Genomic DNA, 16,698 nt, shown 5'->3' on the forward strand with positions numbered 1-16,698 from the left:
CGGCGGGCCACATGTGACCCGCAGGCCTGGGTTTGGACCACCCTGAGTTAGTTAGTTCTTTGTTTTCTAAAGCGGGGACTTGATGGTGGAAGAAGCCATAACCGACCAGCTGTTACGTGAACCCCCCTACGATGGCGAGGAGTCCAGCAATCCTCTCGCACATGATCATCCCTGCATGGGATTCAAACCCGCGAACCCACACAAGGTATTCGGTGATGAGGTGTTGAGCGTATTCCTAACGCTTAGCACTAAACAAACTAAACTTTCACAGTTACGAAATGATTTATGGATTCAAGTTACTTTCAACCATAATTTTTCCACAATTTTTTGAAATTGCAGTTAATTTATATTAGCTCTATTTCATTAATCCTGTATTGCCATGAGCTCAAAACTGCCGAAGTGCTTAGATATTCGCAAAGCTGATTCATCAAAATCGCAATCTATATTCCAAACAAATCAGGAATGGGGATTTTTTTGTGATGACAGTGGCAGAGTCATTGTACAGTGCATGTCCAAGGTTGCTGAAGGTTTGGAAACTAAAGAAGAAGAAAATAGTAGCAATAATGATGATGAAGAGATTTTCGGACTGCTTGATACAGATGAGGAATCTGCGTTGAATGAATTCAACTGTGAAAAACAAGACAGACCAGAAATGGTGTTACTAGTTTCAACGGATCAAAGCGAAACTCAATCCATGCCATCTTCACCTGAGTTGCCCCAAACACCTGAAGAAATGTTTTCTAGTGATCTTGAGACAAACTATTGCAGAACGAGAACCTGGGTTGAGAAACAGGAAGACATTGGAGAATCTATATTGAGTCAACAAAATTTACAATATGGATTATCAGATGATGTTGATCAGATATCAACTCAAGCATATTTGTACCCTCTTGCTCCCGATCATGAATCTGAAAGAATTTCAACCATTAACCAGGAAAATTTTCCTTGCGTTAAAACGGAGTGGTATATAAGAAAACCTGCTAATGAGTCATCTCTGAGCGATGATGTTGCAATTGTGAACACAAATATGCTAGCAATGGATATGCGTCAATTTCTAAAGCATCATGGAATTTCTATGAATAATTTTGCAAAACAGTACTTGAATCGTACACAGGGTACATTAAGTGATTTACTGAATCATCCAAAACAGTGGGAAGATCTTTCGAAAAAAGGAAAAGAAATTTACATCAGTCTTATTAAATTTTTATCTTCTCCAAATTTGTTCAATTTAGTGTCAAAAATGGCACGAAAAAATGTTCGCAGTAATAGCAAGCGTATTCCAGACTGTATTATGAATTCAATAGCCATGGGTAGCATCCCATCCGAAGCTATGCTTACCGCGGCAGCCGTTCAACTCAACTTGAGTTTTTTGTATATTCGCCACTATTGCAATGAACAAATCAAAATTCGTGACTGTAAATTGATGGAATCAAGTGATGGTGTAAAAAATAAAACAAATATGTTTATATCAAATGAAATACCAGACAAGGATACAAATGATGAAAACTTGGAGAAGGCTACTGATCATTTGACTGTAGGATCGAACTGTATATTTCCGAAGTTTTTAGAACAGCATATTTGCACGCAGTTTGGTTGTGGAGCAATTTTGCAAAATAAACCTTCTTTGAAAAATCATCTGATGTGTCATGGTGGTATACGTGAACATTTGTGTAGAATTTGCAATGAAAGATTCAGTACAAAGTATAATCTGAATTGCCATATTAAAACACATTCACGACCCGCCAAGGTAAGCGAAAAGGCAAAGGAACGATTATCTGCTGTCAAAGATCAAATGTCTCGATATATTTGTGGAATCTGCTGGATCAGATGTAAATCACGTAACTGTCTAATAAAGCATTTACTCCAGCATGGAATTGTGAAGGAAAACGTTCGCATTGGCTTTACTTGCTATGTATGTGTTAAGAATTTTAAAACATTGTATGCCCTGAAAATTCACATGCGTATACACACAAATACCAGACCATTTCAATGTGAACAATGTGACATGGGATTCCAGACGAAAGCCAACTTACAGAGGCATATTCGAAAGCATACTGGGGAAAAACCATTTGCATGTTCTATTTGCCCTGCCAGATTTACGGAAGCAAAATGTGTTACTATACACATGAGAACACATACAGGAGAGAAACCTTTCATATGTCCCATTTGTAATAAGCGGTTTTCTCAAAATAGTCCACTACAAGCACATATGCTAATTCACAAAAATGAAAAACCGCATTTATGTGACCTTTGTGGTAGTAGTTTTCGTCAAAAGGGAAATCTTCGAATGCATGTCCTAAGGCATAGAGGTGTCAAGAATCGTAAATGCCATATATGTGGAATGTCTTTTCTAACAAAGAGTGATTTTGATCGACATTATCTAAAACACACTGGGGAAAGGTTGTTTCAATGTGAACATTGCAAGAAAGCCTTCACCAGGCTCTCATACTTACAAGAACACATGAAAAAATTACAGGGACCGTCCGCACCCCAATGTCAAACATGTCGCAAGAAGTTTTGTGATGAAAATTCAAGAAAAAAACATGCTAAGCAACATCATGACTTCATTCAAAATGAGCCTGTAAGAGAACAAGATCAGATGGATAAACTTTCGTCTTTAGATCCACCAGCTAATAATAGTACATTATTTCTCGCTTCCAAAGCTATGTTCAATGATGAAAAACATTATATCCTCACAGCTGTAAGACCAATGGATAATCCAAATCCCAAAGCGCTAATTGATAACTGTGATTCAAAACAGCCGAATGGTAATAACCTACAATCATTTATGCTGACACCAGCCGATGAATTATCATCAACATTTCCCACATCTGAACAGTCCATACTCATGCACTTGTGTCAGGAATTTTCTATTTCTGAAAGTGAAAATAGAGTATTACCAGACCATATTCTTCTAACAAGCGATGGAAATATTATGACAAATACACGACAGTCTCATATTCCTATTTCTTTAGCTCCTGTTGATGAAGACAACCTAAAGACACAGCAAAATATGGTCGAAAACAGTGATCCAAACATGCAATCAGTAGTTGTGGAAACTATAGAAGACAGTAGTATGATTATTTCACAAAGTGGTGGTCATGAAAGTGGCTTAAATCAACATATTAAGTTGAATGATACCATCAGTCCATGTCAAGTAGTTGTGCCATCTATAAGTTCTGATAGCGGTATAGTCATCTCCGATATTGGAGAAAGAAATCATGTCGAAATGTGTTCTGATGGTCTAAGCCCAAATAATGTCAATTCAAATGTATCAAATGAATGCGTTATCCTGAGTCATCCCATTGAAAATGAGGATCAGACAAACGAACTCGCAAAAAGCCAAACTTATATTATTGTAGACTTAGAACTTGATACATAGTTTTGTATGCAGGATATTTGAATAATGATACATGATCAAAGTTCAAATTATGGTTGAACTATGTCACTGTTAAATTTGAATCATATTCTTATTGTATGTTTCTGCATATAGTGTAAGATTACCGTATTTCTCCTTGCATAATACGTATCCATAGATAATACGAATATGTATTTTAGCACATATGTGGTGAGAATCTTTCAATCTCCTTGCATAATACGTATATGGGGGTTCCGTTCATCTCTTGCGTTGTGGGTGTTTTTCGCGAATCGTTACAGGCATTCTGTCTGCATTTTGTTAACTATATCTCCTAATTAATATGTTGTTTCATGTATTTACGGTGTAACGGTCTGCCAATCATGATGATTCTGGCGGTCTGCCAATCATTAATTAAAGTATCATGCTGTTATTTGTCTCAGATCTTTTTAAAAGCTAGGGGCCCGAAATCAGAGCATGGTTTCAGACACAGCACCCGCCGGCGGGTCACTAATTTGAGTGACATATAGTGATTTTGACCCTGAAGTTATGCCGATTCGATGAGAGAAACGGCAAGACAATGACAGCAGTGAACGATGTACAGCTATTCTTTTAATTCACCGTTTTTTCGGACGGTTGAGTTTTGCATTGATTGCGATTCTTGCGACTTTTACTAATGCTAAATTTTGTTGGATTGGGCATGCTTCTACCAAAACAATCATGATCTGATCCTAAAAGACTTTGCTAAATGAAATTAAAACACTCAAGATATGTGAGAATTATTTGCCAGTTAAGCATAAAAATGAGGATTAATATTTTTTCGATATTTTCTATGTCAATGCATAATACGCACCCGCACCCTCTTATTCTCAACTTGAAGTTTGGCTGCGGAAGTGCATAATATATACGGAGAAATGCGGTGTATTGTAATGTTTGCTTAACTTATCACTTTTCAATTTACGGGAATTGTTGTCCACTGAAATTTTGACATGATGCTTGTGAAACATCAAATGTTCACAGTTGCATTGTAACTTACATTTAATAACATCACTGTGATATTGTTATCTTTATCTGATATATTCCATATTTGCTTTTGTTCTTCATACTAATTCTTGTACAATCTTGTCACTTATGAAAAGAATCACAACACCCCTCCATTCACATTTTAGATAAACTGTTGAAAAAAAAAAAAAAATTGAAGGAGAAATGGAACTATCACTTGTTATTAAGATACTCATTTCCAATATTGCATGAAAATTGAAAAAATCCAAGAATATCCATACTTTTTTTTTGTTCTCAAATCAAGGTCCTTAACACAAAGGGCAGAATCTTAAAAAGCTGCCTTAGAAAATGATTGCCTATGCATATGATGATATACCACAGAGACATTGTTTTGTTGAATTTGGCATTTTAAAACAAGAAGCCAAATTCAAGTCAAATACCCAAATTAAAATATTTGCCTTTTTACGTCATTATGCTGCTCCATACTGGTTTGACTAAACAACCTTGTTTAGCTCGAATCAGTATTTCAATATAGTTTTGATCAATTTTGCGCATGCAACTCCTATGTCCTATTCCGTTTAATAACTTTTTTTTCCATTTTTTTGCCCATTTAAATGTGCCACATAATACGCATCTATATCACAAATATATTGCAGTAAAAGTGTGAAGGCCAAGCTTTGCCCTTTTTCGCTTTTGTACCAGTGAGAAATGCCCACTTTTTTAATTTTTTTTCAAATTTTATCTTGAAAACTACTCGTTCTATAGGAAATGTGGACTGCTTGGCCTGAAGAGCACCTATTTATATTTAGCAATCTTTCCAAATAAAATTTTTGTATTCACTCTTTCGTCTTGTTGATCCTCTCAAAGTGTTGTTTAATTTTACTAAAAATTCTGCCTGCATATGTTTCTGCAATTTTTTTGTTTGGCTTAGTCGAATTACTAAATTATGGTTGTTCTATATATTTGTTGTTTTTAGTCGCAGTGAAGTCAGTAACACAATGTAAAGTGTTTTAATTTTAAGTCCATCAGTGTTTAAAAGATGACGCTATCTAATGGGAAGAAACAGGATGATGCTTTTTCACTCCCAACATTCGTCACAGGAAGCGTTAATATTTCATCAAATTTACTGAGTGAATGGCAACAGGCTTGCAGAGATAAAAAATGGATGAATAAAAGAGCATGCCCTGGCGAATGTTATGAACCTACTCATTTCGAGCATTTTGCAAATACCTTCACTCATGGGATTATGATTGTTCCAAGCATACTTGCTGGTAAGTTGAACAGAATTCATTATTGTATTGTTTTAATTATATTTAAGTATTATGTAGCCCAACACATTAAACAATATGAATTTATATTTGAAAAATACATATAAGAATTGAATTATAATCAATTAGATAATGTTTTATTACTTTGCAGGTGAGCTTCTTTTACAATCTGCATATCTTCGTCATCTGCACATTGGGTCATTTGATCACAACCAAACTCATTTAAGTGAAAAATATGTTTCACATAGTTTACATTATGAAGTCAGTGCCAGAATATATGGAGCGTCTCTAGTGGGATTATTCGTTGTTTCTTCAATTTTCCATTGGTTAACCTGGTCCAAATGTGAACATCCTACTGTGAGTCACTGTTCAATTAGTTTTTAGTCTTCTTATGGAAATGGCTTGAAAAGACAGCCAAATTGCACTGTATCATAGGTTTATGAATAGTGTGTTATTATTATGATAAAAATCTGGACAGTTTTTCATGCAGTTGACGAGATAATGCATAATGAATTATTCAGCATTGCCAGAACAAATAATTTTAAATCACCTTAGTAAAATATCTAATTCTATTTAGTAGGAGTTGACTAATACAATTCTAAAATAAATGTTAAATTGAAATAAAGTATATTATCCATTTTCGGAGATTTTACCCGTTATCTCGCCTTTATGTTCAGTTGTAATGTTTTGTTTATAAATACTACCGTTGTTCTCTTTAGCCTTATTGGCGTTATTTCTTCAACTTTGGACTGTATATATTATATTTTAACAGAAAACGATTAGACTGTCGGATAATTGCTGTGGATCGGCACTCTGGGAGTTTTTTCATCTCTGTGATCGAGCAATTATTTTCACTTTCATATCTGGATCATACACCCCTTGGTTGATGTTATCTTCAATACATCCAAGCCTGGAATGGCTGAGGTCCGTACTTTTCTCGAAACTATTTTTTTGTTTCAATTTGCAAAATGCAGAGAAAGATTGTAAGCCAATGGTAGAGTTTTTATGTTTTAAATAGGTCTGTTATCGCAGATGTATAATCATGATTTATTCAATACTTATAGAGAAAAATGGCATTGATAATAGTTTCTGAAGTCGAATTATGCAGAACAGTACATAGTGATCAATACCGTTTTAAGGTCATAACTTTCAGGCTCATTCTAGGAAAATAGCAATGGTGGAAACACATTTTGCTATTCACATATAATTGTTGAAAAAATATTGTCAAGGATCGCTTGTGAAAAAAAGATATTTCAAGCTATTTACCTGTGGGGGATAATTTTGTGCTAGAGGATCGCTTGACTAGAGGGTGGTTCACGTAAGGCTGCTCGGTCAGGGCTAATTCAAGTCCATGAATCTGAAACAAATAAATGACTAACTAAGCCCAAACCAGTCATGGACTGGTAAAGGGACTAGACCCGAACGAGCAGTCATGGTATGCATGCTATATGGTCAAGCCATCTTATCAACTTTCCTTTCCTTCAAGATAAAAATAATATCTTATCTTATCAATGTAACATAACCTTTCAGATGGGGTATGTGGTTGTTTGTCCTTCTTGGTATTCTGTATTCTTGTCTACTCCTTGAAAAATACAAACTACTGGAAACGATTTTATATGTTGCTCAGGGACTTTTACCAGCGCTTGCTCTCAGCACTACAGCTGAAGGGTGAGTATATTTCTAATCATGCTTCTCACTAGGGCCAAAACCAAATAACTCACTGTTCCGAATATATTCAAGAATAATATCTTCATTCTAAATGGTCCATGTTCAACAGCACAAATCTTATCTCTATTGTCATTCCTAGAAATTGAATTTAGTAATGCTGAAATGTTGAGGTAAACATTGTTTTCATTGTCCCAAATTGGGCTAATCATTTTATAAATATAAACATATTTAAACTGAATTGGTCAAATTGGACCCTTGTTTTGCCTTATGCCATATCTTTTGTTTGTATCGGTTTTACAATGTTTGAATCGAGTCTCCTCTCTCAAACATGAAAATCCTATCCTATGTACAATGCTTATAATAATTTTGTAAATTAACATGAAATGACCATGTAGATTGCCTTGGCACAATCGTTTGGTACAAAAACAATTGAATTCAAGTTTTTAATGCCGGATTCACTTCCTTTCTGTATGATATCCAACAATTCACCGGGATTTTCACTGTTTCATTTTAATTCTGTACTTATTTCGTCAAGCGTGATGCCCAGAGATGTCTTATACGGAATTAGTAATAGCTGACGGTATTAGTAATACCGAATAATTCATTAAAATTATTTTCTTTGAATATGAAATATTGAATGTATTCAAAGAGCCTTACTTTGACTGTGTGGAATTTGCATAGAGTAATCAATGAATGACTGTTGCTTCCAGCCTGGCTATTAAAATTCAACAGGCTTTTTTAATTTGTTTATTTCCGGTTGGATATTTCACTTAAAAAATGGATGTGTTTCAATTGCAAGCAAGACCCAATAAAATGTCATTAAACATTCTATAAAATTTGTGTTAGGAGCATAGCGACAATCAAAAATGATATTTAGACACTGTAAATTGCCAAAATTTCGTGTGTGTACTGCACACATTATGCTATATTAAGAAATTCGTAGATATTGTATACCGGTAATTCATAGTCATTGAAGTTAGGTATATTCGATCAATTCATTGGTGTACTTGTACTAAAAATAGTATTTCTTGGAATTCTATGATGGATCTTGGTATTTCTTAACGGCGATAACGATTTCGCAAGATCGCAAGAATACGAATCAAAATGAGTTGGGCGGCTTACCACACATTTTATGCCCGCACCGCAGATTGCAGGATATTTTAAAGTAATGCTTATTGTAATGCTCTTATTTTTTGCAAGTCTACGCAACCGTGAGTTACGTTGAACAGAATCAAATTAACACGGCAATGCATTTTAAATGCTGGTATCGGCCATGGATTGAATACTTTGCGAAACAGAAAATCATCCTAGAAAAAAATCTATTGTTTTAACTATTATTATCAAAATTATTTGCCGAAAAACGGGAAAAAGTTTAAATTTTTTTTTTTCCAGACCTCCGAATAATTCAACTTGTTTTGTCGTCATGCCACAATTTATTGGGTATCGTAACAAAGCGCATGAACAAAACATTTAATGTCTGATCTTGGTTGGATCTACACGAGATCAATTCGACCAATCGTTTACAAGAAATATATTATTGAATTGTGTCTAACACGCTTCACACACGAATTTTAATTTTCATTTCGTTCGTGAAGTGAAAGACGTGGTACGGAATTGTCTAGCTCAGGGTGGTCCAAACCCAGTCCCGCCGCTTCATTATCTGTGGCCCGCTTCACATTCGGAGAGTAATCAAAAAATAGCATTTCGTGTTGTTTTGTAATAAAATTAATCAGAAAAATCTTCTTACATATTGTTACATCATTAATGCCACAGAATTGACCAGTGTTATGGCTAGTTGAGGCAACTAGCGAAGTTGAATGATGTGATTGGCAGTCTAAATTATTATCTGGCTTTCTATCTTTTTGGTCGGTAATATATGCTAACAATAGAAAACTAAAAATCTAATGCGGATTCTATTAGCCTTGGATGGCTATGTCTGATAACTATGTGTTTGCACACTAAACATGTTTGTTTTGTATTGCACTGTTTACCTATTCTTAGCACTATTGTGGCCCGCGAGCAATGCAAAAATAGTTTCGTGGCCCGCGGAGCTGACAACCTTGGACCACCCTGGACTCTAGCTAGAACAGTGGTTCGCGAACTTTGTGTGCTTGAGGACCCCTTATGCTCCTTTGAATTAACTGCGGACCCTCACAATTTTCAAGTCGAAAATACAATAGAAGCACATAGTGTTTATCTTTTCGGGCAACATTTAAATTAGCTGCCAATTCTCACGTACGCTACACAAATCGCCTATTGATTATTGCAACTAATGCCAACTATTCTTGGTGTGAAGGGTGTGCTTGTAGCGGGTGTGCTTGTAGCTCAGCACATATTTGTTTTTTTCTTGATGAGTATGCGAAATTGCCAATCTCATGTGATCTTGCTCATCTAGCTTGTTCCTTGTTTTTGTCTTGATTTGAACAAACGTAGAAAACCCATGTGTACATAAGTAAGAGGGGACGAATGTAATGATTTTAAATGCAGCCATAATGATCTTTGAATATGACTGTTGCAATGGGTCCCAAAATTGAAACACAAGTTTCTCCAGAAAGAGATCACGTGAATTTTTTAAATTTGATGACATCATGACACAAAAATTCAAAGTGAAAAACGATTTACATAGAATCCACAGCAATTTTTTGAATTGAATAAAAGTAATAGCCTTCTGGCGACAACAACAATCTTCAACCACTGTAAATCTCAAGGCAATTGATCCCGTAGTTAAAGAGAAAGACAATTTTCACAACAAAAAGAGGAAAATACAAAATAACAAAACGATCCATAGGTCCACTTCATGTCCAGTAAGTAAAACAAAATTCAAAGAACTAATTGATACGATAACGCTAAGAACAACGTTAGTCGATAACGCAAAACTAAAGGATGTTGCGGCATCTTATGTTCCCTCGCGGACCCTAGTTTGAGAACCACTGGTCTAGCGAAAGCCCTTTGCGGGACATCTTTCTGAAAGTGAGGGAGTTTGGTTATTTACGGCTTTAAATAATTCTCAATTTTCCGACGTAACTGGAAATGAATGCGTAAATCATTTTGAAGCCTTGTAAGGAAATGACGGCAATTTCCACCACGCAACCTTGCAAAAATATCGCAACAATAACTCCGGGCGCTCGCATAGAATATAACAAACAATCAAAGTGCCGATTCTATTACATCGTCATGACAAGACGAGACAAAGCGCGGTAAATCGTTCGAAGATTTTTCTCGTTTATATCTTTGTTCTCATAGAACTGTACGTTTTGTCGCGCAAGCAAGAGCAATCTATAAAATACAATTTTATCTACCCCGACGTTGAAAAAAGCACCAAAAACCTTGCTGACGGTGAAAAGTTCTATTCGGAATTATTCTAAAATTAGCTATTCTAATATTCGATTCGTTTTGAATAACCCGCCGAACAATACCTAACGATGGAAGTAGACGCTGAAATGCTGTTCCTTCTATTTTTTCAAATTCCCTACGACATCCAATATTTTCATCCAGATTTTGAGTACGCAGTGCTCAGCCACATTTCGGTGTGAGTTGCTTTGCGGTTACTGCGTTTAGTAATTGGATCTTCCTGTCAATAGCGTATTTGAGCATGTCTATCAATGTGCAATATGCAAAGGCTACCACCAAAAACCTGAAAAACCACCAATACCCTGCAAAAATGTTCTCTGTGCTCATTTTCGTCTGAAGAACGGTTTGGTTGGCGGGCTCATTGCGGTTAACTTAAATATGATTCCACTATTATATTTCTTCTAGTGAGCATTTACAAGCTTTATCAGTCGGGGGATTCTTCTATCTAAGCGGAGTAATCGTCTTCAAGAGTGATGGCTGGATTCCATGTGCTCATGCAATATGGCATATGTTTGTTGCTGCCGGGGCTGTATCTCATTTCTTCACTTGCTATAACATGCTTTATTATTTACCATGAATGCCAGCCTATATTTATACTTGGTTTAATTGTCGTCGCTAATCAAAAGTGAATTTATCATTATTTTTATCAATATTTTCGTGACTATTATGCACTGTTACTTGCCATTCTGCATCCATTTGTTCTGTCCATTGTACTTATCTGAGAATCATTTTTGTGAAGCTTTATATTATATTATAGGCATGTGGTGTCGCGGTAACTAGTTCACGAGTTGTATGCACTGTCTCTTCATATGTGTCGTACGTCCACAAAAATTAGATTGATATTACTTATTGTGTCCCACGTCTGAATTTCATCACAGGCAAATGTTTAGCCACAAGTATATATCAGAATGATATTCCTGATGATTCCTTCTTTGTGGCTATGCCTATAAGGTTAATTCGCACAACCTCAGACTATCGAGGTTTGAATTATTGGGAATTGTGACATTCAAGGCCACAAACGGATGAATTGAGTCCGTTCTTCTTGGCACGTTAGGGATTTTCCTTCTAATTACCAGCACGTAGCAAACTTTTTTATTGACTTTTTTTGCCATACTGTCATGAGTTTTATAGAGCTTGCAGCCACGCTTTTGATCTTGTTTACCGGTAATACTAATAGTCGTTTAATTTGAGTCGTCCTCCTGACAGTCATTCATCAAATTGTTTTGAGAAAGGTACTTATTTTCTCTATTCCAGTGTTCAATGTGTGGTTTTACTTTTAAGTGTGCAATTTAATTATTTGTTTAATAAATAAATCCGTGGAATAATTCTGTGCCAAGCGTATAGTACCTTTGAACAAGTTATAATAATTTACCCTTGTACATAGTTTATAAGAAAGGTCTAGTCCGCAATTGAGCAGAATAACCGTTTGGATTCAAGACGCTACCCTTCCTGAAATGGGTTCATTTTGGAGCAGTTTAGGATTCTTTGAATTAGGACAAAACGAGTTGGTTACAACAATTCATTTCCCAACTATTGGCTGTCTTGCATCTTCCGAGTCGCAGATCCGAAGCCCGAGGATAAAATTTCGTACCTGATAGTAAGTACTTCTTCAACTTTGGTGGGACCGTAGGATGACCATACCATTTTGGAGGATTTATCCTCCGCGGACGCTCCAAAATGTCCCTTTTTTCACGAGAATAAATATTTAAAATTCTCTTATGATATATTCAACAGTTTGTGATGTGTTACGAAAATTTAGGGTGAAAAGAGGCTTGTAATTATCATTATACATATGACAAGCAATGCGTTGTGATAACATAAGATTCATCACACATACTCATTTATGACGTAACATCTTGTTGTTCTGCAATTATGTTTTATGTCATTCCACCTTGTGTTTCGCAATTTAGTAGAGTTTCGACTTTTGGGATAGTATCAGCAAAGGTTACCCGACTACTTTTGTGCGCCCGGAACTCAAATCGAAGAAAAAGGTGGTGTCGCCGATGATACAACGACGTTTCATTGTGTTTGAAACAAAAAAATTTCCATAGGTGCCTGGTGCAATAGCATGCAGGTACAAGTGACGTGGGTTCAAATGTACAGAAACCAAAAAAAAAAAACATGTTGTCACAAACCCAAATTTAATCGTAATTGCGTAGATTTAGCGACGAAGGCATGGGCCGTGAATGAATATAATATGTTCCTCTCGGATGTGACTTTGCCGTACGAGTCTTACGTGGAATATCTCGAAAAAAGGGTTGCAGGATGCTTCTGATCCAAAACATTTAGTGCAGAAATGTTGAACCGTGCGTTTGGCCTGAGAAAAATGTTTCGATCAATGAAGCAAAGTTGTTCGACCAATTCAGAGCAAGTTTACATGCAAGTTTAAAGAAAGGCAACTTCAATCCAACTGAGTTTCCTAGTATAAACTCATGGCACATGAAAGATGAACAGAATATTTTAAAACCAGCACCAGCGTTTACAAGCTTTATCAGTCGGGGGATTCTTCTATCTAATATTCTAAGAGGAGTTATCGTCTTCAAGAGTGATGACTGAATTTCATGTGCTCATGCAATATGGCATCTGTTTGTTGCTTCCGGGTCTGTATCTTATTTCTACACTTGCTATAACATGCTTATTACCACAAGAAAGCTATGCTCAAATATATGGACACTTAGAGCCACATAATTTTGATGACGTCATAGCGAAAAAAAGTAATAGCCCTTTGAAGAAAAATTTTATCTTTAACCACTGAAAATTTGAAAGCAATTGGTCCAGAAATCAAAGAGAAAAGCGATTTCTTCAAAACGTGTCAAAGAACTACAATCGCTATGTCCACTACGTGTGTACGGCAGAAGTTTATCCGGTTATGTAGGGTTTTAAAATCTAGTGCTTTCCCAGGATCAGCTGGGCGCACCTAGTACTGACCAACGGTGTGGGATTATTTATAAGCTCTCCGACATCAGTAGGAGTTCTTGGCGTATTTTAGATTCATGGCGTTTTTTCTGTAAAAACTCCCATTATTAGGGACGTGGAGGTCGACATGAATATCGCCGGGAACTGGAGACCCATCGCAGCCGCAGACTGTATAAGATCCATGCAGTCGTGATCGCACGTAATCTTCACACTTGACCAGCCAGGGGGTCGGTCATTGTAGATGCCAAAAAACATAAGCGTAATCGTGACGTGGTCTGACATCCACAGTGCTTTCGTGATGGTCAGACATGGTGTCATTCTCAAAAGTCTTGCGATATTTTGGTGCACGAGGTACATGCAGTGGTGGGATTCAGCCGGTTCTATAGAACCGTCTCACGGAATTTAATGAGAACAGCAAACCGGTTAGCATTACTGGTTTATGCTAAAAATATATGACTTTTTGTAACAGAACCGGCTGAAAAATATGACTTTCGTTATGGAACCGTCTGACAAAAAATTTGAATCCCACCACTGGGTACATGTTGGAATTGTTGCTGACGTTCACATGGACAACGTGTTCCCTATTGATGTGACACGTCCCCCATTCCATATAGTAGAGAAGTCCGTCAGGGATGTCCTTTCTCGTCATTTTTAAATCATTTGAACATGGAAATCATTTAAACATGGTAATGGAAGTCCCCATCCAGAGGTTTTCAGTTCAATACAATAGTGGTGAGATTGGTGTTCTCGGTGACTCCTGACTCCTGGAGGAGGCACTTTTGGAAAGAGCAAATTGGAAAACACTTCTTTTACTTAACTTGAAGGTCCAACTCAACTGTATAACCCAAGCGAATTCTAATGTTCGACATTAATTAACGATAAATTTTCTTTGTTGACTATTATTTTGCGTAAACTCATATCATTTCATCATACCGTGTTCAAATTTGAGATGAGCAAATATATATCATGGTCATATTGCCTCTAACGACATGATATTGCACTGCTTCCCGATTGTTGCCGACCACTGTTTCAAACTACGTACAACGCTCGAAATATATTTTAACTAGCTTTTTATATTGTTTTTGTTGTTATTATCTTGAAAGATTATGAAAATTGGGATTTGATGAATTACGCTAGGGTACCTAAATATCGATATCCTCCAACTGAGACAATAGGTGAATATTATTAAAAAAGTTTGATCTGGACAGTCGTTGATCTGGACAAATCTCAAATGGGTCGATAACAAAAATCTCCGATTATATTGATAGAAATGTATATGACAGAATAGGTTTACTATTCCACCCTTAGGCACGAAGGAGGCGGTATGCATGTAACAAGGCCGTCAAAGATTGGTAACCGCCGATTTTCTGTATTATTTAAGCCATAAATATATATATATATATATATATACAAATTGGCAAAGACAAAACATTTCATTTAAATAGCGTGAACGAATAGATTCTATTTGTATTGTTTACGGTGATAAAATAATATTATCTTATCAACGTTAATCAGTCAGGTCTTAAATTTATATGATATATACAAAGAAAGCAAGTCATCGATTTTCTGTGATTTTAGGCCAAACAGAAATTAGGTGAATGAAGCGTGCATCTAAAGTCCGCGAAGCATGATATTTGATGAAACTAAACGCTGACATGCAAAATTTCTCCGGATGAACATTTTTTGGTCTTGAAACGAAAACACTTTAATAATACCTATATAATGGAAACGAGTGAGACACGACATTTTCGAGACACCCATCAAGGAATGCCATGGTACAATTGGGTGCAGAAGCAGGTTCATCCGGCGCGATGTCGATGTAATTGGTCGAGAGCACACCGCCAGAACAGCTGTGATTTTCTCACTTATGGTCTCTTAAGTTTTATTATATAAAGTAAGCCTCTATGGCAGGGGTCGGCAACCCTTTGTCGCTCGCCGGCCAAAATTAAGGTTGCAAGTCATTGGCGGGCCGCACATATTTTTAGAAAGTTGAAAAACCGAACGGATGGTACTTTTCATAATAAACATCAAGCGGTGATACATCTCTCGAATAGAATATAGATTTATTTCCTCATTGCATCTCATAAAATCCCATTTGAATATTTTCATCGCCATTAAACCATTTGCACTTAGCATCAACTTTTCTGCGTTTTGTTGCCATTTGCTTAATTATAATTAAGTTATATATATGCTCATTAAACGAGTAATTGTGAATTAAATAATTGTTAGGTTATAATATAATTTAGTCTAAAGAATATATTCGTCAAAACGGATGTTTTTTAATATAATTTAGTGAAGCGTCGCGGGCCGGATTATATGCCATACCCGGCCCGCGGGCCGTAGGTTGCCGACCCCTACTATATGGGCTATGACGAACTCTTTTTTGAGTCTTAAGAGGTCGGGCCGTTATTAGATCCAGCAATTTGGCTGTTTTTCTTCATTGGGATATTACGGATTTGATTCGTATTAGCTGTTAATTTGCTAATATTGCGGTATTTCATTGTGATTTTAATTCTTATTAGCTGCATTGCGGTAATTTACTGTAAATTTAATTTATATTAACTGTTATTTTAATTCATATTAGCTGTTGTTTGCGGTATTTTACTGCGAATTTAATTCATATTAGCTGTTATTATGGTTTTTTACTGTGATATCTAGATTTACTGCGCTATTTTTGGATCTGTGTTATTTGGTATGGACCATAAGGGTCTGGTGTAATAAACGAATTGAATTATTACGTATGTGTGCTTGCGTAAGAGTTTTTAATTGAACTACTAACCTGGTTGACCACCCCAAGATAATTGGAGCCCTGTGGATCCAAATACGTTTGTATTTTCCATCTCACAACAAATTCACGCTCGGCTATAGACCACCATGAATGACAAAGTTATTATTAGTTTTATAAGGCTTGCCTATACGGTTCAATTTTTATTTGCAGTTCTTTCGTCGCTTCACAGGGATTATTTTTTTTATTTTTTCAATCTTATTAACAAATTTCTCCACTTTCAAATGCGCTAAAATTTTACCCAGGTGATAGGAATGTCGAGTAGTGAATAAATGGCCCAATTAAAGTAAGTCTTCACAAAGTGAAACGGGAAAACTTTGATCACAACTCCATTCTTTCAAAGGCGACTTCAA

The 16,698-nt window shown here is 36.2% G+C and overlaps 2 protein-coding genes across 2 annotated transcripts; both read left to right on the forward strand.

Annotated features, from left to right (window-relative positions):
* Positions 1 to 328: 328 nt before the first annotated feature.
* Positions 329 to 5,333, forward strand: LOC120340345 (uncharacterized). Its single transcript, XM_039408583.2, has one exon. It carries the CDS (start codon positions 380 to 382, stop codon positions 3,380 to 3,382), a length of 3,003 nt encoding a protein of 1,000 aa, XP_039264517.2. The 5' UTR covers positions 329 to 379; the 3' UTR covers positions 3,383 to 5,333.
* LOC120340346 (monocyte to macrophage differentiation factor-like) lies at positions 5,251 to 11,969 on the forward strand. The gene is made up of 5 exons (XM_039408584.2): positions 5,251 to 5,628; positions 5,777 to 5,982; positions 6,398 to 6,549; positions 7,156 to 7,293; positions 11,050 to 11,969. Exons 1-5 carry the CDS (start codon positions 5,397 to 5,399, stop codon positions 11,219 to 11,221), a joined length of 900 nt encoding a protein of 299 aa, XP_039264518.2. The 5' UTR covers positions 5,251 to 5,396; the 3' UTR covers positions 11,222 to 11,969.
* The last annotated feature ends 4,729 nt before the right edge of the window (positions 11,970 to 16,698 follow it).

The sequence above is a fragment of the Styela clava genome, chromosome 14, assembly GCF_964204865.1.
Source record: "Styela clava chromosome 14, kaStyClav1.hap1.2, whole genome shotgun sequence".
Lineage (NCBI taxonomy): Eukaryota > Metazoa > Chordata > Ascidiacea > Stolidobranchia > Styelidae > Styela > Styela clava.

Coding starts and splice junctions, on each gene's coding strand:
- LOC120340346 (XM_039408584.2), top strand. CDS start 5,397: ATGACGCTATCTAATGGGAAGAAACAGGATGATGCTTTTTCACTCCCA. Junction 5,629..5,776: donor TGTTCCAAGCATACTTGCTG/GTAAGTTGAACA, acceptor ATTACTTTGCAG/GTGAGCTTCTTTTACAATCT. Junction 6,550..7,155: donor CCAAGCCTGGAATGGCTGAG/GTCCGTACTTTT, acceptor ATAACCTTTCAG/ATGGGGTATGTGGTTGTTTG.
- LOC120340345 (XM_039408583.2), top strand. CDS start 380: ATGAGCTCAAAACTGCCGAAGTGCTTAGATATTCGCAAAGCTGATTCA.